General features: G+C 37.9%; 1 protein-coding gene across 1 annotated transcript in view; it reads right to left on the minus strand.

Annotated features, from left to right (window-relative positions):
* TTN (titin) overlaps positions 1–18,745 on the minus strand; it is a 271,163-nt gene extending 252,418 nt beyond the window's left edge. Inside the window, exons 1-13 of the mRNA XM_058549338.1 lie at positions 18,630–18,745; positions 16,293–16,396; positions 13,888–14,091; positions 12,252–12,539; positions 11,675–11,760; positions 11,338–11,582; positions 6,903–7,233; positions 6,383–6,535; positions 5,572–5,706; positions 4,161–4,292; positions 2,808–2,942; positions 2,055–2,192; positions 1,437–1,574 (exon numbers count right to left, since the gene is read on the minus strand). Of these exons, the coding sequence (XP_058405321.1) occupies positions 1,437–1,574; positions 2,055–2,192; positions 2,808–2,942; positions 4,161–4,292; positions 5,572–5,706; positions 6,383–6,535; positions 6,903–7,233; positions 11,338–11,582; positions 11,675–11,760; positions 12,252–12,539; positions 13,888–14,091; positions 16,293–16,383 (2,076 nt within the window). The 5' untranslated portion in view covers positions 16,384–16,396; positions 18,630–18,745. The remainder of the gene's footprint in view (positions 1–1,436; positions 1,575–2,054; positions 2,193–2,807; positions 2,943–4,160; positions 4,293–5,571; positions 5,707–6,382; positions 6,536–6,902; positions 7,234–11,337; positions 11,583–11,674; positions 11,761–12,251; positions 12,540–13,887; positions 14,092–16,292; positions 16,397–18,629) is intronic.
* Positions 18,746–25,665: the final 6,920 nt, after the last annotated feature.

Consider the following 25,665-nt stretch of genomic DNA (forward strand, 5'->3'; position numbering starts at 1 on the left):
TTTGGAACCTAGATAAGCAGAAAGAGGAATAGGAGACTCCAACTCATACCAGTTAAAGGCTGAGAATTAACTTAGGAGACACACAAAAAAAGTGTTATTTAATCTGGCTTTTCACAACTAGAAATGCTAACTGTTCCACTGGAGAAATTGGACTGAATCTAATCATCTCTAATGTTTTGTTGATCAGCTAAGCAATTAAATGGAACACTAGGAGCACAATGACTCATGATGGATGAAAAGTTATGAGAGCTGACGATGAAATGGGATGAAACAACACTTTTCACCTCCACAGCATCTGTTTTCATCTCCTCACAAAAAAGATGTATTTGTTCTTGCTTAATAGCAAATACTTCTCTAGTCCTTGGCAGTGTGGCTGGTTCAGTAGATTTTGAAGTGGTTACTATTAATTTGGGTATAGATATTTTCTCAGCTTCCATTCTTATCTAATTTTTAACAACAAAAATAAGATAGTCAAATTTAGGTGATTCAGAACAAACACAAATTTAAAAATAATCACTCAAGAAGTATGTTATATATTAGAATTTCTGTCATCGACGAGATTTCTGAAAGGCTAAGATGCCATTCAATATTAGACTTGGGTAAATGTTTAAAAAGTTGATCTTAAATCACGTCTTAGGCAAAAAACAAAGATGTAAAGATAGAAAAAACATTGAGGGAAATATAGACAGGATTCAGCCATGACACTAAAGAAATTGAAAAGTACTGTATTTCCAAATGCTATAGCAGCAATAAATACGAAAATTATGTAGATAGCTCATTTGAGGTAAATGACAGAGTCATGGGAAGTAAATTAATTCATGGAAATTTCATAGCCACAAATAGATGCTACTAATAAACTTTTCGTGGCTTATGTGTATTTATTTTGGTTAGATAATTCCTTCTCTAGATTTTAATATCGCATCTTGTTTAGCGGAAACTACTACAGCAGGCACTATAATTTTCTCAGCTTCTTTTCTCATCTGATATTTGCAGGGGGAAAAAAGATAAAGTTTCATATGAAGAAAATTATGGGTAATTTCCTGAAATAAGTCCATACTTTACAACATAATATACTGAGTTTATGACCCCCTGAAAACATACATCTTCTTGACAGTAGGTAAGATTCATCATTTACTTATACATTTGTTTATGTTCATGAAGTATCTTAAAATTAGCCTGCATGCAATTTCAATCATTAACTTCTGAAGAATTTCTACATGTTAATAATAAAAAATGGAAAATAATAATGAAGAGATCAGTGGGGAAAGGAATATGTAGTAATATTAACAATAATAAATAATTTGACTTTTTAGCTTTCAATTGTTTAATCATCTAAAAAATAAATTAGGTTAAAAGTGTCTCATAATAAGAAATTCTGAGATTTGGTGTTAATGTATTATAATAGGGGATTTCACACTCGGAAGAGCAATCGTCACCTTTTCATGAGTAACTTGGATTTGTTCTTGTCTAGTAGCCATTCCTTCTCTAGTTTTCAGTATTGTTTCTTGTTCTTTGGCTTTAGCAGTCGCAACTGCTATTGTAGACAAGGCAGTTTTCTCAGCTTCCTTTCTCATCTGATTTTTACAGTAAAATCAAGGTTTAAATGTACAGGGCTTCAGGCACACACACTATGACCCTTCCCCCCTTCTTAGTGGGGATGCAAAATGAAGTTATTCAGGGTTAACTACATAGGAAAGTTAACTTTCACTTGGCAATGTTTGCATATACTGACTGGGAATCACAAAACTTAGAAATGTTAACTACAAAAAAAGTCCAGATGATTCCATATATTGCTTTTAAAAAATCAGGCTAAAAATGCTAACGTTCATGCAAAGAATAACGGTGAATAAAATGAATTACAAATGTTACAGACTGATGAAAATCAAATGTGCAGAAAAAATTAATAGTCAGAAGTCACACATGTACCACTTTGGTTTTAGTTTGGGATTCAAAAAGGAAAATACAGATTAATAATTCATACCACATCGTAGTTAATGGCTTACTAGAAATTAGTTTAAGGATGAATTTTTCCCATCTCAAATATCTGTATTCACCTTTTCCTGAGTTATTTGAACTTCCTCTCTTTTGGTAGTGATGCCTTCTCTAGTTCTTGATACTAAATCTTGTTCTTTGACTTTGGGTGGGGCAACTATGACTTTAGGTACCACTGTTTTCCTAGTTTCTTTCATTATCTGGTCATATGATAAAAAAGAAATGAGAAAACGGTCGTTAAATTTCATACAGCCTCTAATAAAAGAAACAAGTCAAAACTGAGAAAGTAAGCAAATTTCTTCCTATTCAGGGACATTTTAATCACACTTGAATATATCGTTTGAGGTACTTTGATCACCCATACTGTTTCACTGGTAACAACATCAAAATAAGTCTAGTCTAAAAGAAAAAATGTGATTAGCAATAAAGAATATAGGATGCATTTCTCTTTCTCACATTATTCTTATTACAATCTATAGGAAATTCCAGTAGAGCCATAAATAACATATAATATTGCATTTTATCAATAGACTTGTACACTGGAGTCTTCAATAGGAAAATATTAAATACTAAAGTGAATTATAATACCATATTAGTAACAGTCCAAAGAAAGTCCAAAAGTTAGGAATGAAACGTGGCAGTGAAAGCTAGAAAGAGAGGTGGCAAAAGGGCATGAGAGATTTTGAAGGTTTCTATTTGAGTTATAAGAAGAGGAGGAGGTGAAAAAGTGATGATTAAGACCCATGATGGAAATGTAGGTGGCTTGCAAATGAAACGATACAAGAGTGAATTTCACACCAGCAGGAAGCCATCACCTTTTCGTGAGTTATGTGCATTTGATCTTGTTGTGTGGCAATTTCTTCTGGAGCTCCCAGGATTGTTTCTAGTTTTGTGGACTCTGCAGTGGCAACTACCACTATGGACGCAGCTGTCTCAGCTTTCTGTCTTATCTGATTTTCAGAGTAAGATAAACATTTGAGTTTCAAAAGGCACAAAAGAAATGGCAAGATATCCTTGCAACATTCGGGAGAATACAGAATGCTTAATGGTGAGAGAGAAAATATCACATTTCCACTTTAAGGGCCTACATTGGTGTCTAAAACACAGAACTTTTTTTTGTTTTCCTGAAGAATGGGCTTCTTTTCTGCCCACCTGCCGCTTAGCAATTTGTCCTAGAAACCGAAAGGTCTCGTCTTTGAGACATGTTGATATGTTAGTGCCAGTGAGCGACTACTGGCAAATGGCTGGAAAACTATAGTCAGCTGAACTTGCCAGTCACCAGCATTGCAATGGCAACAGGGATTTCTATGCCTTTGATTATGCCACGTATGGTTCTTGTGCATTCCAAGTCTCTCACTCACTACCAGGAGAGGGAAATTCATCCAACAGCCTTTGACTAGCCTTTTAAGTACACAGTGTTCTCAGTAGGACCTTTTTTAAAAAGTAGCTCTGGGATCAGCAAAGAGCTGAGATGAAGAGAGGTGAGCACAGGTGCCCCCCTGAACACGAAAGAAATCAAAATAGATGCTTCTTTCCTGACACCTTAAGGCTTGATTTCACACATGGGAGAGAAGTGGATTTTGGTGACATTGAGGTTGTTCCCACATGGTTCTATGGCACAAAAAGAGCCAATGCTTCCAGGTCACTGTTTATCAACCGTAATTAGGGCACTTTCGAAGAAGTACTGATCTTCCCTGACATCCAGAATTTCCTCACTTTCCCTTGATGCTTAGTTGGAGCGTTCGCAGCTGGTGTGTGCCTGTGTGTGTGCGTGCACGCATGTGTCTTACAACTATGTAGTTTGTGTGTTACACTCTAAGTGACTGAGGATTCAGCTATGCATGGAAAATCTGACTATACCAGTGGGTAACTGGACTGGGGTGATATCTATCTTCCATTTAATAATCTTCTAGAAATGTCGTAGATGTGCCCCAAACTGTTCTAATAGATAGACAATCTCACCACAACTGATCAAATGAGTAGAAAATTGTGCAATGAGAACAGAATTTCCATCATGAAAGAGTTTCAATACTCAACATGGAGAAACCAAAAAGAAAATACACACATAAGACTCCTCCATTTAGAGGTTTTGGTTTTAGGGTGCATACAGCTGGCTGGAACGGGATATTTGTGAACGAACTACAAGGTATTTACAAAATGGGACTTACCTTCTCTTGAGTTATTTGTTTCTGTTCTTGTTTTGTAGTAATTTCTCCCGTAATTCTAGTTTCTTGTTCTTTGGCTTTAGCTGCGGAAATTACTACTTTTGGTACAAATGCTTTTTCAGTTTCTTTTCTTATCTGAAATGAATGATAAAAACAAAACCTTATTATCTCCTGATCTCTAATGGAAGTAACATAATGTTTATTAAATAAAACAAAATGGGACTTTGAAAGAAAGAATATCACTAAATAAAATTAACCTTCTCATTTTCATTAATATGACCATGCTCTTTCTCTGCCTAAACCATAAGTTATGCTGCTTAGAGAAAAAAAATTGGATTCAACTCTGTTTATTTTGAATCAGAGAGTTGCCGTCTTCTTGGAAAAGACTTCCAATTTTGATAAATGGATATATGGCAATATTATTATACGCCACTCTGTCATCTAAAGGTGATCTTAGAGCATAGGATATTAGAATGAAAGGCCTTAGAAGTAATTTTGTATGACTCTTTTATTTTATATATGAGAAATCAAGTATAGACAATTTATAATCTGCATTTATATGATATTTTTGCTTTGAAAATTTTCCTAAATATTATGATGGTTTGGAACATCAAGACTTACTTTTCTAAAATTGAGACATTATGGGGAGAAAAGTTTTGTACATATCACAGGCAAATGTTTTCCAAATCCTTAACCCACTGAAGGATGCTGTGTTTGGATCTGGACTGCTAAGGTATGTGGGGAGGACAGTTTTCCCCATTTGCTTCTTTGCCATTCTCAGACATCATCACTGAAATTCAGGATCTCAGCGTTGAAAGAGACTTGAAAGTTCATCATCTCAAACCACCTACTGACAGCTGGCTCCACTGGCCAACAGCCCTACCAATTGGCCATTTCTAATCTGTCCTTGAATGCCTCCAATCATCGGGCTGTCTTTTTCACTTTTTCTGGTCATCTGACCTACAAAGGCCATGTTGTCCATCCCACTTCAAATCCATATTCGAAGGTTCTCCTAAGGAGTTAGAGAGCAGTTGCTAAGCTATGTTTAAAGCAATGTGTGTTCGGTGTTCTTTTCCACTCTTCCCTGTTCCTATCTCAGCATCTACTTCTTCCTGGTTTTACTTTCCCCACAGTCACATGTTAGTTAGTGCATCCCCAGATCAATGTAGATGAGACCCCTGTTTCTACCCCCAGTTAGTGTTCACAGAGGTCCCTTTTGTCTACACAATGGAAGCATTTGGTGACTCTAAGGGACTTTGGTATCCAGTACCCAGGAATACACAGATACAAGGAGATCTTTTTAGTGCGATAACAACCATGTTGCCCAAGAAACAACACCCTTCACAGTAAACATTATTATATGCATTGACACAGGTAACAACAACAATAATTTCACATCAAAAACCGTTTTCACCTGTTCATGAGTTACGTGCACCTGCTCTTGTTTTGTCGTAATTACTTCTCTGGTTCTTTTTAGTTCTTGTTCCTTGGCTTTATCGGCAGCCGCTACTACTTTAGTTACAACAGTCTTCTCTGCCTCCTTTCTTATCTGATTTTCATGGGAAAAGGAAAGAAATAGGTTAATGCTCCTTGTATAAAAAGTTACAATAATAAATCAGGAAGAAGACAAATGTCACACAAGAGAGGATAAGGAGGAAAGCTAGAGTGATTTCAAACTATAACAAAATCTATTCAAATAGGAGATGGGAAATTATCCTGGATTTATAACACTTTTCAGCCATGAATCTAGTGTCACATTTGTTTTGAGAAAAGTAAAAGCAAAAGTCTTTGGGGGAAGCTTAGAGAAAGGTAATGTCGGCCCTGAAACAACGGTTTCCGTGCCTGGGTCTTGGAGCGACTGAGCTCTGGATTTGACGGGTCTGGATCCCCAGCACTGACTGCACACACATCCCTCTTGTTCAGCTGACCTTCCCGGCCACCCTTTGCCTGACTCAACCCAGAGGCACCTTGTTACTTTGACTACCTTTTCTATCTCCTGTACTGACTTTCTGAGAGTTAACTCTTGCCTGCCTACCTGCCTGATATAGAACCGGTACTTATGGTATTCCCATCTTGAACAGCTTTGGTATCTCAGACCACCTTTTGCCCACAAAGTCCTAAAAGTCTGGGCCATGTTGGGCTCTGTGCTGTCCTCAAATAGGTTTGTGCATTGGCTCATCACGGGGTCTCTGCATGCAGAGCCCAGCTGCACAGCGCACGTGTACCTGTTCTTCAGCAGGTTGGATGTGCACAGCAGTCGTGGTTGTCCTCTGAGCAGTCTGCTCTACAGCACTGATAACTGGTTCTCTCACTCTGGCCATATCAACAGCAGCAACAACGGTCGCAACAGCTGCACTTTTGTCAGTTTCTTGTTTCACCTGGATTGGAAATAACCAAGTACATTACTTTTTAAAATGACACGCCCAGTAGAAGATACAAGAACACAATGGAAACTGAGCTACCTATAGTAAAATAGACATGTGCATAACCATTTATCATTGCCAAGAGAGTTATAGTATGTGTCATTAAAACCTGTATTGTATGAAAACCTCAGATTGGAGTCTTTATCCCAACTAAAAATGCTTTTACAAAGCATGAGCCAAATTTGGTCTTCAGTTTCCGTTACATTCTTAAGTTTGTATGCTTTCCCCTCCAACCTATACAGACTGAGCTCATGGCAGGATTCTGGTCAGAGACACCAGACGTGAAAGAAAGGAAAACGAAACCAGGCAGCTCTGACAGTACCTCTGCAGCACCAGTGGTGACGGCCCCTGCAGCGAAGGCGGCGCCGGCCGACACTCTGGCAGCAGCGCCCGCAGCTCCGCTGATGGTCACTTGCTCCTGAATCCCGTATCTCCCTTCCCATCTCTCCTCTGTCCTGATCTGAGTAGCACTTGTCACCGTGGTTTCTCTCATCTCAGCCTCAGTTGAGGCCACATAGCCCTCTTGTTTCCAAGGAGGAGGCACTTCGGCACCTGGGGCCAGGGTGGGTGTCTGAGTCTTACGGACGAGTAACGGAGACTTAACAGATCTGATGGGCGACGTGGAGATCTGACGTGCCGCCGGAGACACGGACCTGAAAACCAACCACAGAGGTCAGGAGCGCCAAGATGAGGAAGACTCCGGGTCATCAGATTTGAATAATGGAAGGAAAATCTGGCAGTATTTAATTTATAAGACAGAGTTTTAAAGTGTGTGCCTCTATAACCTATTCAGAGGGCAAAAAACGTACTTGAAAGTAATTTGTTTTAAATGTCAGTGAGCCCTATTCTTATCTGCTGTAACTCTGTAAGAGAATCAGACTTCATTCTACGCTAAAGAATTCTGTGCCCTGCCCCACCTTCTCACATTAAAAAATTAAGACAGCAGAAGGTGCTTCCTTAAAATACCGCCGAAGAGGAGCCAGCCCCATGGCATAGTGGTTAAGTTCCAAGCTCTCCACTTCAGTGGCCCGGGTTCGTGGGCCAGGATCCCAGGCACGGACCTACACCACTCGTCAGCCACACTGTGGCAGTGACCCATGTACAAACTAGAGGAGGATTGGCACAGATGTTAGCTCAGGGCTGATCTTCCTCACCAAAAAAAAAAAAGGAAAAGAAGAACAGCCAAAGAAAGGACGTGGCAAATACGGTAATCATAACTCTAAACGTCTGTGGACTTCCAGTTCTGGCGGACAAGGACATGTCAAATAGGTATTAAATGAACAAAGGTTTCTGTAATCAAAATGCTTGTGCAACTCTAGACTAAACAAATTAAAGCATTTTTTTTTTCCTGCAGGACTTCCCACAGTCTTCACCATGTGCATACGCCTTGTGAATCTCCAGGCTATAAGGAAGCTTCCTCGTATCTCCTTTTGCGGAACTTTTTTGGGTATAGGCTGTACAACGCACTTTGGAAACTGCCATGCTGGTCAAGGTGTGTGGACAGCTCTTTTTAACTTCCTCCGCATTTGTTTACCCTCATCCTCATTGTATTGTACCCTGGACTTCTTTTAAATATCCTTAGCGTTACTGTGGGAACTGGGTCATTCGAAATCTAAGGATTCTATAGTTTCTTATTAAATTGGTAAAGTGGCTTCTTCCAAAATAGTTTTCATTGCTTTTTAAGTATGTCCAAAGTGTAATAGCATCAGTTGAAGAATCTGGGTGCTAAATTCTGGCATTTATAGCCAAAAAAGACAGTTTCTGATCTATAGCAATAATTCTAAGGGTTGGTCAACTATCATAAGAGAAAATTTTTTGGAGCTAATTTAACTCAATCAACAGAGTTTATACATTTTTCCCTCTTGGTGGCAGTATTGCCTTATCACTGCATTTAACTACTTGAGCACATAGGAAAATGTTTATAAATGTATTCTGGCACTACATATTTAACTTATACTGATCATAAATGAAATGATTATTCTAATTAATGATCAAGGTTGCTATTTTCTCTAAATTACAGAGTTTTATGAATATTAACAGTTTCATGAAGAATTGTTTAATTATTTTCTTAAAGAACGATTTTTTGTGAAAATCATTTTACATTTTATAAATGAAGTTGTAATCAAACTAAAGGGAGATCTAGGGGACATGTCTCTATTTTGAAAGTGACTGCCTTAGAAATATAACAAAGACCAGTTTAGAATCATGCAGGGTCTACATCAATTGAGGAAAAGCAAAGTGACTTGTACTTCCAAGTTTCAGCCTGTGCCCTTGTTCTTGCTGCATCTAGTAAAGTGGAAATAATTCAAAAAGAGTTAAAGACATGATTAGCATGACGAGTGATTAGCAGCAGGTTGCAGGTAAGCCCATAACTGTGAAAATCAATGTAATTTAAGTCATTATAGGAAGGTGCTTATTTCTGCTCTTACAATAAAAAAAAATCACCTCGTCACAGCTAGATACAATGCACCTTTTTCAATGAAATATGTTTGCCTTACTCTATGACAAAAATCCAGATTAAACCATGAGACATTTTAGGAAGCAGTCTATCTTGGATGACCATTATTTTCTCCACAAATTGGTATTTTTATTTCTTAATTATTTTAAAGCAAATTTGGAGGGCTAAGTAATTGGGATTGTTATTAATGAAATCCCAGAACTGCTAAGACAGTCAAAATGCTCCAGGGAACGAGGGAAGCTCTGTAATTCTAAATGACCCTTAGTCTTGGATTAAAAATACGGTGAGGTTGTTATCTCCCCCAGAAATTGAATTTGGCTCATGTTGTGAGTTCATGGTGTGCAAACTTGGAGGTAGCCTGAGACAGAACATTTTTTTTATTTGATAACTAGACATGTTTTTAACACTGAGCTTTTTGTTCAAGGCTTTATATTAGTTTTTGCTAATACCTTTAACTTTTTAAGTGGCTCATATAATAAAGATTGGTAGATATCTACCATTTTTTCATATATTTATTGGCTATTTATATTGCTTCTTATGTGAAGAGGTGGTCTTCTGTCCATTTTTTTAATTTGCGTTGCTTATTTTTTCCTTTAAAAATTAATCTGCAGAAGCTTTTTAAATACATTTGGTATATTAGTTCTTTGTCTGTCGTAAGTGTTGCAAACATTTCCCCCCAGCTCTACTGTTTGCCATTTGTTTCTTTATGGGGTCTTATCCAGCATCAACATGTACAGTTGTGTAGGTTATACACTCTTTATAGGCTTATACCTTCCAAATTGTAGCCATTGTGTATTTGTTATAATACTTTTATGGCTGAAGCAATGAAATACCTTCAAGAACAGGCGCCTTTAAAATTTTTTCTGAAATGCACTGTTTGGTTTAGCAATGACCTTGCTTCAGCCACACATAAATTTTTATTTTTATGTAGTTGAATCTGTAAATCTGTTTTTAAAAGTGCTTCTCCACAAATGTTTTCCCACATTTTCTTCACATATTTTTTTGTTTTTTATTTGTTAACTTGGCTCTTTAATCAAGCTGGAATTTATTTTGTGAATGGTGTGAGATAGAGGGTTATGTTTGTTTTCTTGCAAATGGATAGCTAACTGGGCCAGCATTCTTTGTCAAGTAAAATATCCTTTTCCCCACTGAACTGAAAGGTCACTCTGATTAAAAATTGAATTCTCTGTATACTTGAATCTATTTCTGACTCTGTTCTGCTCCCCTGACATATTTTATATTCATTTACCAATACCATACTGTTTTGATTACAGTAAATTTGAATATTTTTTAGGTCAACTATCCCCTTTTTATTATCCTTTTAGAAATTCTTCTTGGCAGGCTAGCTTTGTCTATATGTTTTTTACTTCATTTAAATTGATCAAGAAACACTTTTTTGTTTACTCCAAATTTTGCACGTTTTTCAGTTCATTGTATTAGAAACCTCAGCATGCTGAGCCAAATCCCAAAGTTTCAAATCTGCTATGGATAATTTACACTTGATTATATAATTTCTGAGCCCTGATGATATACGCTCATATTCTAAAATACCTCTATATTAACTAAGCATAGAGATCCATTTTATTTTATAGATAAAATAACATAAGCATATGCAAAATATTTAGGAGGTTTTACTTATTACCTGACTATAGGAACATTTGTATAATTATTTTCTATTTACAAAGCATCTTTAACTAGTTATCTGTTGCGTTCTCACAACGCACTGTGAGATCATTCTTACTGTGATTCTCTTTAATTTATAAATGACATAAACTAAAACTTTAAGCAAATTATTTAACTTCTTTAGCTCCAGTCACCTATCTCTAAAATTAGGGCTGATAATTCTTAGAGGTTGCTGTGAATATTTAACGAGATAGCATACATAGAGTGCCAATCTAATGTCTGACGTGGAGAAAGTGATCAATAAATAGTGGTGAATATTTTATTATTAGATATATTATGTCCCTAAATCATACTGTTAGCAAGTGATTGGGTTCATTGAACTCAATGCTTTCAACCCTAAATTTTGTGCTCTTTTCATTTCACTGTGCTTTTCCTTGACCTTTAAAGCAGATATTTATTAAGTGGTATACAAATAAGAATTCAGAATTAGAGTTTATGAAGTTCTCCGATTTACCTGTGAACAGTGAGGATTGATGAAAATCATATTCAGTACCCTTTTGGTCCACCCCTTTTATCACATCCTACATTTTGTATTGCTTCCCTCTATTTCTCTTCTTACTGGATGAAATCTAATTCAAAAATGCATAATGACCTGATCTCTTTTAAAAGGCTTTACCTGACCGGAGATGGGGTCGGTGCCCTCACATGTCTGACGGGGGAAGGGGAGTGTCTTATCGGCGATGGGGATTGCTGTCGAGCCAACTGTGCTTTGGCGGCAATGGATGGTGGTGTGGGAGACCTTGACTTCGGCTTCGGAGGTATCCTGGGAGGTGTTTTATGTGGCAGCTGTTGCCCAGCGGCACCATCTATGACCATCTCAACTGTTGCAATTGATCTGGCATCAAAGTGGGCTTCAATCTTCTGTAAAGGATGAAAACAAGCCCATGTTGAGGAGCAATAGTTGGTGAAGCAAGGATCTGATAGGCTTGAAAACCGACAGTATAGAAACATACCTTTTCAATCCGGGTTTGTCTTGTTTCTGAAATCTGAGCAGTCGAAACAATTGTCTTTGTCTTTTTAGCGGGTACTACTTCTTCACCTGTGGGAAGGGAAAGAAAAATATTTAGGAGAGAGCACGAAGACCCATTTTAAAACAGATTCTGTTAATTCTGACTACAAAGTCAATAAGATTTTCTAGGTGTCCCAGGGAAGGAAAATAAAGTTAGTTTTGAATTTTATATGAATATACATTGAGTTTAAAATAAAAAATGTTCATTATTAGATAAAAATTTACTTAGAACAATTTTTTTTAAAAAATTCCATTATTTGCCAATAATTTGAAAACACAGACAACTTAATTGAAATACTTTCCAGTTTCTAACTGGGTTAATAACCACTGGTTGCTTCAGTGATCCTGAGCTCCTGCTTAGAATCTCAGAGACTTTTGTTTTCATGGATGTGGAAAGCCAGCTTTGATTTCAGCTCACAGCATCCCCAGGCCACAGAGAGGAGGCAGGTGGCCCTCTGGCCTGGCTTCCTCCTAAAGCAGTCCTCTCGCCTTCTCCCTGTTCCTCCACCCCCATCACATACCTTGAACCAGCAATTCGGCAGTCGAAGTAGCTCTTCCAACGCTATTGGTGGCATTTACTGAATAGGTGCCGGAGTCTTCCGGGTATGCTTCCGCAATCAGTAAGCTGTAGAGGTCGCCTTCTTGTGAAATTTGGAAATCAAGGGAGCTCTGGATTTCGGCTCCGTCCCGGTAGAACTTCACCACAGGTGTAGGGATTCCAGTCACTTTCACTTGGAGTCGCACTTGGCTTCCTTGTCTCACGGTCATGCTCTGCAGTCGTTGAACAAAGTTGGGTGGCGCTGTCTCGGCTGCAAGGGAAAGAGAAGAAAATCAGGACTGCCAGCCAGGGCGCTCCCCACGGGCTATTTTTAAACAATCAGGGCTCAGATTCCAAAACCAGCGGTGACTTTCTGAACCAAACATCCCTGACCGTCCTTGAGCCCAGCTCATCTGGCCGATGACGGCGAGAATGGAGCCAGGAGACTGCAGAAGGCAATCCAGCCGCCATATTTTATTTTATTTGCTTTGTCTTGTTTAGCAGTTCCAGGCCACCACCTTTTTTTTTTTTTTTTAAGAAAAAAGTCTGGATCTTGTTATAACATTTCTAGAGAATCCTTCCAGCACTTTCTCCCAACCTTACATCTAGCACTATATTAACATGTGTAGACAACTTTACGTATTCTAGTAAATTGCATTAAAATGAATTCCAGTGGTTGGTTTGGTGGGTGCACCTGTGACTTACAGAATCATTAAATTTTAATTTAATTTAAAAACCCTAAATTGTCTCCAACTTGATGGGTATTCAAATAACCCAAATATTTACTTGCATTTAAAACGTTAATCCAAATGATGACATGATTTAATGCTAGTTCCGCTACAGAAAAGGGATTTTTTGGTTAATTATGTTGAAAGAAATTCTTTTTAAGATAAATGTGAAGGGTAAATGGGATTAATTTTGACATGTTTTTGAGTAATAAACAACAGCAGACGCTGTCAGCCCTATGCATTTTCCATTTCTGAATTTTCTGGATATGTGTTAAAGTTCATACCTGATGTTACCTGATGTGCCTTCTGTTTATGGTAAAGATGGAGAAAAATGACAGAGGCCATGAAGATTGGTGATAAATTTTCTGGGGAAACTGTGCCATGCTTTTGAATCACTTATAGCATTTGCCTTTTTCTGTGTAGGTTTACTGTGTAATATTTTTAGAAATGGAAAGTAAATGAAGAATTATTAAACTTTATAGCCTTGTTTCTTAAATGGGCGATGTGTGGACCACTTGCATCAGACTCATCGAGATGCTTGTTAAAGTGTGAATTCCTGGAGATACACATATCTCCTTCCTAGGTGTATAAACAAGGCTCCAAGCCTTTGTACCTGCTCAGAAACATGATTTTTAATATTTCCTTAATATATTTTGAGTGCTTACTATGAGTATAGAGGAACTGAGTCTCAGTCACTTTTGTGCTGTATTTTGAGAGGAAAATTAAATTCCACAAGGCAAACAACTTTGCTATCAATTCAGCCTCCAGTGGCCCTTCTCTTGACTCGGAGCGGCATCTGCCTGTGCTCAGTAGCTCTTTGTGAATCCCCTTCCCCAGGTCCTGGGGATGCCCTGAGCGGGGGGCAGAGCACAGGCAGCCCCTCCAGCCTACCTGTCACGAGAAGCTCAGCAGTACTAGTCGCTTGTCCAGATCCATTGGTGGCTCTCAGGGAGTATTGTCCACTGTTGGCTTTAGTCACGGCGGGGATCGTCAGTCTAGCGCGGCCATCGCTAAAGGAGATCTGCACGCCGGGCAGAGTGGAAGTGGAAATCACCTGGCCATCCCTAAACCAGCTCACCTCAGGAACTGGCAAACCTGGAGAACAAAGGGAGTTCATCTTTATGTTTGAATGGGGCACTGCAAAGTCCTCTGCCCTGTCCCATTATGTTCACAGCCTTGTCCTAACCTGTAAAAGCCATCCAGAGTGTAATGCTATTTAAGGAGAGTGAAAACTTGACAGCCCACAATAAAAGTGTAAACTTGCAGACCATTAGGAAGGTCTGTGGATTCACGTAGAGGCCAGCGCCTTCACTTTATAGGGGAGGAAACTGAGGCCAAAAGAGGCTTAATGGTTTCTCCAAGGTCCTTCAGTTAGCAGTGGCACACAGAGGACTAGAATTTCCATCTTCTGCCCTCCTACCCAGGGTTCAACCTGATGCGGTTTAATAGACATCATTAAAATCATGAAAGGGATTTATAAAGTGAAGAGCCAAGGAAACTTTGAAGTAGAAAGTGACTGTTGTCTTCTTCGAAAACAAGTGAAGAGCAAAAGCAGCAAAGAGATCTAAAAGTTCTGCCAACAAGCACAGGAGGACGCGCTCATCTCTGTCCTTCCTCTGCGGTTACAGGGACACCGTCTGCCTGAACTCTCCTGCATTTCAAATGTGCAATCAGTAAAAATGCCAAACCGTGGGCAGGCAGCTTCTCGTATAACAAGAGATGAAACCAAACCTGGTCTTTAAGAACAACATGTAGTTGGAGTTGCAGTTAGAAAAGCCAGATTCTCTTCACCCACCATAAATTGTGGAGCGAAGAATTACATGTCCACGGTTTGATGTTTTACATATATTAAAACTCTGCATTTAAAAGGCATGAGACAAATTCAGGGCACAGTTTATTTTGCATTTGGCATAAAGGCTGGTGATCTATGTAGTTAAACTGAAGAGGTGAAGATAACCAAGAGAAAGTTTACTTTGTTGTCTTTACATTAGCCATTCTCCCACTGGGGTCAAGTGAATAGTTTATTTGAGTAATTCATGGGTATAAAATATTTTCAGTGGTGTTTTTCTAAGAATTTATTAGCACAAAGTGTGAAGGAACAAGAAGCTGTGAAGAAACCAGATTCCACTACTCCACAAGCAGGCAAAATGCCCACTGAAGCCATATGTGTTCTGCTCAGTTCAGAAGTTACTGAGCATTACAAGATACATAAGTGAATTATGTGGAAGGTCAGTCAGAGTTTGGCATGCATGAGAAGAATTGAATTAGTGTCTATGTACATATACAATAGAAAATGAAGAATGAAGATATGATATTTGTTGCAATGTAAAATAAAGTGTTATCCAGTTATGAACAAGGTTGGTACATAAAATAGGCAGAAAACAAAAAGAGAAAGGAAAAGGAAATCTTATTTTATATCTTTATTATAAGCCATGAAATAAAAGAAAGAGGCGCAATGCACCATGGAGGTGCACCAAGCATGATTTTCAGCTAATCCGTATAATCTTACGTGACCAGTTCCGATACTGCAGAAGGAGGCGATATTAAATAATTTTCAGATTATTTGCAATATAATTCATAGATTACTCCCATTTTTTTCACAAGATGATGGTTCCCAGAAATCGTGCATTTCTAAACTGAGTTATGAAGAAGACAAAGAAGGAAAAACAGAAACGGAAGAACTTCCTTTTAAATAAAATTCTAGAGTCGATGTTTGTTTCTCTTTAATATATGCACCAGAGAGGCATATATCATTTTTTGTTGTCATTTCAAAATGATTGGAAAATCTTTCAGTTTTCTAGAATCACTTAATAAAGGTTGAAAATAAAAGAATAAAATACTTAGGAGTGAGCTCCTCACTGAAAGTTTTGTCTCTGGGGAAGTTGGTCAGCCCCAGGCTACCTGCCCAGGTAGCAGGCCCCTCTTGAGCTGGAGTTCTTGGATTCCAATCTGGTTCTGCAGCTGAACCCAAATATAGAATGACAAAAACTGGTCCTACTTAGCAGCTGGATTCTGACAGCAATTTTAACCCAATGCTAATTATTTTGCTTTGTGGAATTATAAATACGAATAAAACATTTTCAAGCCATTATATTGTCAGAGTGACAATATAATATTGACAGAGTGTCAGGGTATACCCTGTGAACGGTATACCCTTATAATGACCCTTCCGTAGAGTTGGACCAATTTTACAAAGTGAAAGCAGGGCTTAAACTTGGTGTCAAGTCCTATAGCAAAGTTAACTTATTGGAGAGGAGGCGAAGAGAACAAAGCAAAGCGTGAACATGTGAGCTTACCACTAACGTGAGCCTCAAAGGTTGCGGTACTACCCTCCAGTACCACAACGCTTTGTAACGGCTGCGTAAACGTCGGTGCTTGAGTTGCCATCTTTTTAGGCACTCTGAAAAGGAAGAGAAAATAAATTAGAATGTCACAGCTAGGGCCACTCTGGGACTACTTTGTAGATGGTGGAGACACACATTTTCCAAACAGATTGCTCTACAAATCATCTGCGGGCCCAGAGTGACGGGCAGGCCTTCTCTTTTGTGGCTTGAAATTGGACAGTTGGCCTTTGAGTTGACTTGAAGCCTAACAGAGTAGCAAGTCTAAGGAGAAATGGAAAAATGTTTAGACAAGCAGAGCAAGGAATGCACCCTAGTGGTCAAAGAGGGAAATTCAATCTTAACAAAGGTGGGAAATCTGGAAGAGAGCTAGAGAAAGAGAAAGCTGGAGTAAGGGGGGATAGTGAAGAATAATAAAAGATGTGTGTGAAAAGTGCAAAATGAATCTTTGTATCAGTTCAGTGTTTGAGAGACAATTATATTAAAAAAATGTATTTACTTCCTCCCAGTATTTTTCACTCACTGTACCTGCATTTATAAAGTTGACATAGATTCAGGCATTATTACTTTAAGTAATCCAGGTGATTACTTGATTAAAATAGTCACCAAAACAAAAAATCTGAATTTTGCAATTCCTTTCCTTACTTGAAAAGTTTTGGCAAGCCTTGTCAAATATGCAGACCTTTTGTAGACATCATCCAGTGCTTTTTATTTCTTAATATTTCTTCTTATTGTAACTGCTTGATAAATGTTGTTACTGCTGAAGTAAATATTTAGAAAAATTTGAGTAGGCCAAAATTTATTATAGATCTGAAAGAAAAATTCTGACTTGAGTTCTTAATAAGGAACCATGTGCAAACTCTGAAAAATGGAAGGCTGATGTGAAATGTAGATGAAGTGAAAAGATCTATACTTTCATAACATAAATATTCAAAATCAAAGAAATGAAATTCGCAGTTGAGTCCTTTTGTTAAGTGGAAGAAAGTACTTTGTCTATCAGTTTCAGAGAGATTACATGAGGAATTTTCTCATGCGTAAATATGTTATCATTCAATGTGACTATTCCACTATTCTGATATAAAAAGCAGATTCTCAATTATCAATTGCTTCATTACTATTTTTCATAAAATTCTCTATTCACTAAAACTTTATGGAGCAATAATCCTCCTAGTGGTAATTCTGTACCTTATTGTAACTTTTTACTTAGTTAAAAAGAAAATGAAAACAGAATTCTCTGAGGCAATAAAATTTATATTTGGGAAATTCAGATAATATCCAAAAGTTTTTGTGAAACTTCTGTCAAGAACTCTTTATTGTAGCATATTATCTTTAGGACAAATAACTTTTTGTGTCTAACTTTTCCTGTTTACAAACTAGTGCATCTTCTAAAAATAGCTGTATTCTTTTACACCATGTATGTATTATATATCTATGTATTTATAGGCATTCACAATTCGCAATCTAATTCTAGGAAGATGGGAAATTAAAGTGTATTTAGAAATAAAAAGTCTCTAAAACATGATTTCCTATCCTTCTCAGCATGACCATTTATCTCATATCATATAATTTGACTGTGAGTTGAATTAAAATACATAATGAGATTCTGAGTATTTTAGAAAGCGATTATATAGCTTTATTCCAAATTTCTAAAGATATTGCAGTTAACCGGTCTAAATTGGTCTTTTATCCTTGTTGTCTAATTAAATTTTGTTGCTTTAGCACTCGCTCTTCAGAGGCCTTTGTCTAATTAGGGCTGAAGGCATGCCTCTAAAATGTCATGTTCCCAAAATAAACTCTCCAGCGTTGACTGACAGCAGGCAAGTGTTCTGTCACTGTCCTGCAACTGATACCTCAGCAGTTGATTCCCTTAAAAAGTCATCAGGGCGTAGCTGATACCACATGCTTTTTATCAGAGCTATTCTTGGTGTGTCTCACTTTATCACTGAGTAATATAACCTTGAACATTCTCAACAGACACAAAGAGTCTCTAAAAGAAACAAACATTTCTATCACCATTTTGGACTCAACTTTAACTATTTTAGCATAGTAGATGCATTTAGACAATTTGAAACATTGACTGTGCTGATATGCTAAAGTATGAAACTTTTCAAAGAAAAATGTTGACATCTTTTAAAACAGCATTTAACAAGCGGATTCAAATAATGGATCGGCACCAGCAACAAATAGTTGACAAACACGTCTACGTAGGCATTTAGCATGCAAAGATAGTTAGGAACTAGAAATCAATAAGGAAGGGACTCTACTATTAAAAACAGAAAAGATGCCGCTCACCTGATTTCTCAGGAGTGCCCAAAAAGGGTGGGACTAAGCCCAAGGTTGCTTCTGAAGCGACGTCCTATCTCGAGTTGGTTTTTTCGACCATCTCCGACATGAATCGGTGAGCCTCTAAACTTAAAAACAAAACTACACAGTCAAGACTGTGTAGTTTTGCTTTTCTATGCAATCCCTACACCCGAGGCGAGGCTGGGAATGCACGACTGCTCAAGAGCCAGGGGCTGGCCCTGCCCTTATATTGGCCAGATCTGCTGACAGCCCCACATCCTTAGGGCAGGGCCCTGGGTGATTGGCTCTCTTAGGAAAGCATGATGGGAGAGGGACCTATTTGGTAGTGTCACATACCACCTGTTCTTCTGATTGGCAGTGCTAAATTTAGCACCTCAAAAGAGGCTTTACCAAGGAAATAGAACCATACGTAAAGAATAACTGTGGTGAGGCTTAGAGAAGAGCATTTGTTGCCCATGTTAAAATCTGAAAACACTGGTCTGAGGAGAATTTGTGACAATAGAAGACACTTGTGGGCAGTCATATAAAATAGCCCCAAACCTGAGGGCTCTGCCCTGTGAGTCAGGCCCCGGTCCTGTTCCCTTCCCCCATACAGCCAACCAAATGGACCTGTCAATCATGACAACAGATGAGAGAATTTATCTCATGCATAAGACTTCATCTTCTTTGAATAATTAATGTCTATAAACCTTAGCATTGAAGAGAGCTCATTTATACTATCTACATTCTCCAGAATCCACTTGTACTTTGGGGAGAGTTAAGCCAATGTTAATGAGTTAAGTGTTTATACAGCCTTTCAAGAAACAATGTTGAAAGATAAAGTCCAAACTCTGCTTAGATTTAGTCCAAACAGTACCATGATTTCACTTTTTTCAGATTTCCTTTTTTCCTGGCATTAATATTTACAAATATGCATGCACTGTTCCTTAATGAGTGGCCAAGTCTTATGTTTAAATCATCCATAGGGTTCTTTTTCCAGGCAAATGAAGACTGCTTTACTAATCTCTGGAGTTTGCTGTTACTAATGGGAAGTGGTTAGAAGATGATATAGCTGCTATTTTAGGACTGAATTTAATTTCAAGCAAGAGGTATTTCAAATACAAAAGAGCATACCAAAAGATTTTTATAATGGTTCAGCAGAGAAATTTGTAAAACTCCACCAAGAGGGAAGAAAATTGTCTTGATAACAGAAAGAGACTTTTCTTAATAAAATAGACTAAAAATTTAAAATTTAAATTTATTTGTGTCTGTAATAAAAATGTTTCTTCTTGTGGAAGAACTTGGCCATGCATTAGATTTTTCAACTTTCTGAGCATTTCATACTTTGTAATTACTCGTATAGTGAATAATTTGTTAACATTTAACAGAGCTAAAACATACTGGACAACTGATATAGTACAGTTATCTAGACAAGATGACACCATGTATTCATTTAAACATTTGTTTTCTTAACTTAAGTGATGATATTTGTATTGGTGGCAATGTTTTTCACCCTATAGACTCTATCTGCCATAATCCTGTTTGATTGCTTTATTTGGAAACAAATAATTTCATATTATATATCTTAAAAATTATTCCCAATTAGAGACTCATGTTACAGGCAACCTGCCAGTCATAAGGCAAAGCAAAACTAGAAATGCTGTGTGCTCTTTCTGATTTGGGGTGATCGCCTATTGGCCTTCTATTTAAAATGTGTTTGTGCACATATGTGCGTGTATGGTGTATGGGGTGTGTGCGTGTGTATGTATATTTTTAGATTAATTTGACCTAATGTGAAGCATGTGCATATCTTGTTACATTTGTTGAAATCAAAGTCAAACTTTGATTCTTTTGGGAACTGAGGGAGCGAGTGAATAGAATCTTGAAGCTTGTGTCGTCTTGACCTGGTGCAACACAGGGAGATCAAGAGCCAGGAAGATGGACCGTATATTATAGATGTAAGATCAAGTGTCTGTCTTCAAAAGCTGCTTGTCTATTCACTGTTCTTGAACATTTTTAAACTTTGCAATATTGTCAAGATCCTTTTTACATCCCTATATCACATTTACATCCCTATATCACATTAAGAATTAAGAAAGGAAAGAAGAAAAGAAGGAGGAAGAAAGGAAGGAAGGAGGAAGAAAGGGAGGAAGGGACCAGTTAGTAAGTAACTACTACATTACTCTGGAAAGAGGCCATATTACTGGATTAGTGAACAGTAGTGAACAGTACCTGTTATCAAGGTAAGTATTAATTTTTAAATTAAAAATGCTTTCGTTGGAGTATAGTAAGCTACCCCAGTGGAAACCAAATACTACTCAGATTTGGGGAGTTTGCTGATGCAGTAAGATCTTAATTTACCACTCTAACATGGGGAGGAGTCCCACAGATAATCCAAAACAGCTGATAATTCAAATACAATGCCTAGTTAGTTTGGAATGCATGGTGTGATTCTCTTTTTGAACGTTATAGTCAAGGCAATTCAATAAATATTTATTAAGCATACGCTCAGTGCTGAACACTGTGCTAAATTATTAAAATTCTGGATTCTGTCATCACTTATTGACTCTACAAATATCTACCGTGTGGTGACTTTGTGCATTGTGCTGGATGTGTCTAGATGGCTACGCAGTGGTGACCAGGAAGACAGTTATGGTTCCTGCACTCTTAGAGATCATGGTCCACCTAAACTGCTAATAAATTCTCAGTAATCCATGACTGTGACCTAGACTAGGATGTGTGTAAGATTCAGGCAGTGACTCCATCTACACAGTTGTTGTTGGTGTCAGACTGTTTATATGACGTGGGACTATTTACCAAAGGAAGGACCTACTGGGGGTTATTTGAGAAATGGGTACAGTTTTTAAGGCTAATGTAAGAGTCCTTTCTGAGAGAAAAGAGTAAAATTAATGTCTCATAATTCATTAAAAATTTTTTGTGTGCAATCTTACTGTGTTAAACACAGTTCAGGCACTAGAATCACAGCCATGCACACAGCAGACAAAGAGCTTTGCCCTCAAGGAGTTTACATTTTAGTAAACACAGTAATACCTAGAAATATTATATCTATAAGGTCCCTTCCACTCATAAAGTATATCAAAGCTGAACTTTAGGCTCATCATTGAGCTATTTTTACACCAGGAAGTAGAAAAGCAAATTCAGGAAGTGCACAGGGAAGAATGTGCTGACTCAAACCACTCGCTTTAATGGGTTATCGGCTGTGTTCCTTGCGTTATGAAGGCAGGCAAAGCTACACTGGGGATGTGGCAGGCGAGAAAGTGCTGCTTAAGATTCAAGAGGAGACTTCTCTGTGTCCCATTTTTACATTCTTTCATTTACCTCCAGTTACAATTGCTTTAGTAGTAAGATCAAACTAATTGATTTCTACAATTAGTTACAGGCATACTAATAGTCACTAACACATTTTATGCCACATTAAATACAAAAAGATTATTATAGAGATGTATGGTACTTCTACCAAAATAAGAAAGATCAGAAAGTTAGTCTACTGTTCTCGGGGCACATGGAATTTCGCTCCTACCCTACATGGGCTTAGGCAACTCACATGAATCTGAGTCTCAGATTTGTCAGTTGTAAATTGGAGATTATAATATCCACTTCAAAGGGTTATTGGGAAGATTAAATGACAGAATGAACGTGACAGTGCCCAGGGCAGTGAGAATCCGACACATGGTGGGCATTTAGTTTGTTTGCTGCTGCCAAGCATGACACAAAAGAAAAATTATTTTTGTGCTTAGTAATATTGATTTGATCAATTATCTAACTAACCAGCTGAATAGCCACAATAGTGTTTTCTAAGAATTCTTTGAAAAGTTCAAAAGTGAGCCCATAGAATCACATGTCATGTCCTTCCCGGAAAGATCTCAGAAGGTGACAGGACCTTTATATGTGGAATTAAAGCAAAGCCCGAGAACTACTGGAATCTTAAAGAAGAAATACGCTGGGCTTCTGGAATCTTGGGACAGGAAACCATAAGCCAGATCAGATCCAACCGCCACCAGCAGATACTCACTGGAGGTGATATTGTTGTCAAATAATAAGCTTCACGCTCACCGAAGGGAGGAAATCAGGCTCATTTTTTCCAGTAACTACTGCAGGCACAAGACCTAGGGATTAAGGGCTCTTCCAGGGCCAAAAATGTGTTTGGGAGCTGAAAAATAAGTTTTGCTCTAAAATACAAATAGGAATCTGCAAAAATGAAAAATAATAGATGTTTATTAAATGCCTACAAAAGCAGACATGTCAACTAGTCAACTGCATTTACGACTGGTATGTTTTAATATGTTTGATACATTAAGGGGTGAATCCTCCAAAAGTAAAAGATCCTGTGTGGGACAAAAATCTAAAAATGACCCTGAAGGCAGCTCTACGGTCTCAAAAAACAAAGGTAAGTAAGCTTTGAAATATTTGAAAGACCTTTTGAGCCTTAAATAATGGTTTATGTTCCTATGGAACTCTGAAGATTTTGTGTGGCTGTTGAAGAGATGTAGGCCTTTTGACCTCTGTGTTTTACCCAATTTATTTCAAATTCCTAGTCAAATGCCACCACTACCACCCCCATTTCCCACCTAATTATAAATATAGAATCCTTTGGAAGCAAGCCCTTACTGTGAAAGCAAAGTGTGTGTGCTGGATATTCTTTGGCCCCTCCATCCACTACCCACCCCCTTCCATCCTATTCTGTACCCCTGGGAGGCTGATCCATAGAGGGGTCGTCCTTTGCTCTCTGGCTTCTGATAAGGCTCAGCCAGTGGGAAGTGCTGACAGGAGCCGTACTTGTGGCCATGCTTCTGTCAGGGAGCTCATTCCTACAGGTATCCTCTTTGGGTTCCAGTAACTGCTCCTGGCCGATGTTTTTAGCTAGGGCTTTGTACTGTTGCTATTCCCAGGGCTCTTCGCCATCCTGTTAGTGTTCATGAACCTGCCCACACCTTGTAATTGTCCCCTGACTAAACTCTCTTCAATTATGCTATTGCGCTGCATGTGCTTCCTGCTCTAACCTATGACTTGACCTACTTATATGTAGACGATAATAAAAACTTCTCTCTCTCTTAAGCTAAACCAGCCTAAGCATTTATTTTCATTGCCAGATCATTGTTTCAATTTCTAATAGACTTCTTCCTTGCTTCTTCTTCCCTACAGGCAGCAGATACCTTAACATTAAGTTCAGACTTCTATTCCTTTCCTTCCTCTCTTCTCTCTCTCCTTTCTTTCATTCTCAAGTGATTTTTGAGTGTCTTCCATGTACCAAGAATTATGGGGATACAAAGAATGTAACATCCTTCACTTAGGTATTAGTTGGAAAGACAAGAGAGCTGTGTAACAATGCCAGGAGACACAATGAAAGATAAGAGCCAAAATCATTGATAGAGACACCAAGTGCTCAGGAACCGAGAGACGGAGGAGAGCAGTATAAGGTGAACCAAAAGCAGAACTTCTCATGGGGAAGATAACTTGGGCTGGGTGTTTTCATTTCATGCTACAAAAGAATTGAGGCATTTCAGCAAAAGCACATAAAATATGATAAAAGAGAAATGGAAATAAAGAATAACTTTCAGAGAAAATAGAAACAAAGTAGAAAACTAAAATCATGTTGAAGAACAACGTAAGTTCACAAACCAAGAAGGCCACTATATTTGCTATAGTTGATCTTCAGGTTTGGTGGTGAATTTCTTGGAACTTAAAGAAAAAGAGAGGCATAATTCTCAGTATAGAGAGGGAAGAATTTCTTTGGGGAAGTGAAATTTTTCTAACACTAAATTTTAAAAATTTATCATGTACAACTTTACAGAGGGGGCACTGAGTGATATACAGAACATAAAATGTTTAACAATGTATCTATAGCAGATGTAGCAACCTAATTTATATGTTAATATTTTTGGTGGAAGCTTTTAACAATAGTCAAGGGTTTAAAAAAACAAGAACCAGAGTGGGGCTCCAACCCTGATCCATGGGTAGGATGTATAATATCCAAAAGACCTTCAGTAACTATCACCTCTCTTAGGTGTTCTGATAAGAATTGAAACTGAAAGCCGAGATAATCTGGCTAGGATCCTGATAATCTGTGTGTTTGATTGAGAAGTTGTTGACATTATCTTTAAGAGTTTTTAACAAAGTTCACATTCCCTGATGTAATGTAAAGGCTTCCACATTTTCTCATGGGCATTAACAACAATCGCTACTTTACACTTACCAAGTAATTTATACTTTTGCAAGTAAATCTACTTCCAGTTTGACAAGCATGCTCTTGGGTTGCAGAATATTGATATAGAATAGTCCTTAGAGACCATGAATGGCTCTTCTCTTTGTAAATATGTAAGAGGCAAGCAAACACCCTGGGGAAGGTCAGCATGAAATGCAAATACACTCAGTGTCAGAGCCTGCTGCTACAGGAGGAGGCTGAAGGCACAAGCTACACATTGTTTTTCATGAGTTCATGACACACACAGGCTTTGAAGATGAAGTCATGTGAAGTGTCGATGTTAGAACTAGCCTAGCTAAGCTGATTGCCTCATACATCTGTTTGTATGACTTTCGTTTAGAGACTTTAGGGGATAATATTTGTCAGTGGGTATGAGCAGGAATTACTACTAGAAAAAGAAATTCAAGGGATTAGCCAGTTTAAGCATTTGATCTTTAAAGTTCTGAGGGTCAGAAGGCTGAGCATACTGATAATATAAATCCAATAGGGTGCAAATTGTTTATATAGTAGTTTCTTGACATTGAAAGTTTTAACATTTATGAGTTTGACACATTGTGAGTAATACTATAGAGTCATGGAAGTTAATTTTGGGGGAAACGTGAATTTGAATCAAGTGTATAATACAGCTGTGTACCAGAGTGTCACCTACTCATAAGTGGGCCTATAGCAGATCCGAGACACATTAATGTGTGGCTTTTGATCTTTACTTCTGCCACATAGAATTACATTAAATGGTGAAAAAACACTTGTTCTAGGAATTTCTAATAGTAAGTATAAACAGGAAACAACTTATATGTCTACCAATAGGGAGTATTTATACTG

The sequence above is a fragment of the Diceros bicornis genome, chromosome 10 (genome assembly GCF_020826845.1).
Source record: "Diceros bicornis minor isolate mBicDic1 chromosome 10, mDicBic1.mat.cur, whole genome shotgun sequence".
Classification (NCBI taxonomy): Eukaryota; Metazoa; Chordata; class Mammalia; order Perissodactyla; family Rhinocerotidae; genus Diceros; species Diceros bicornis.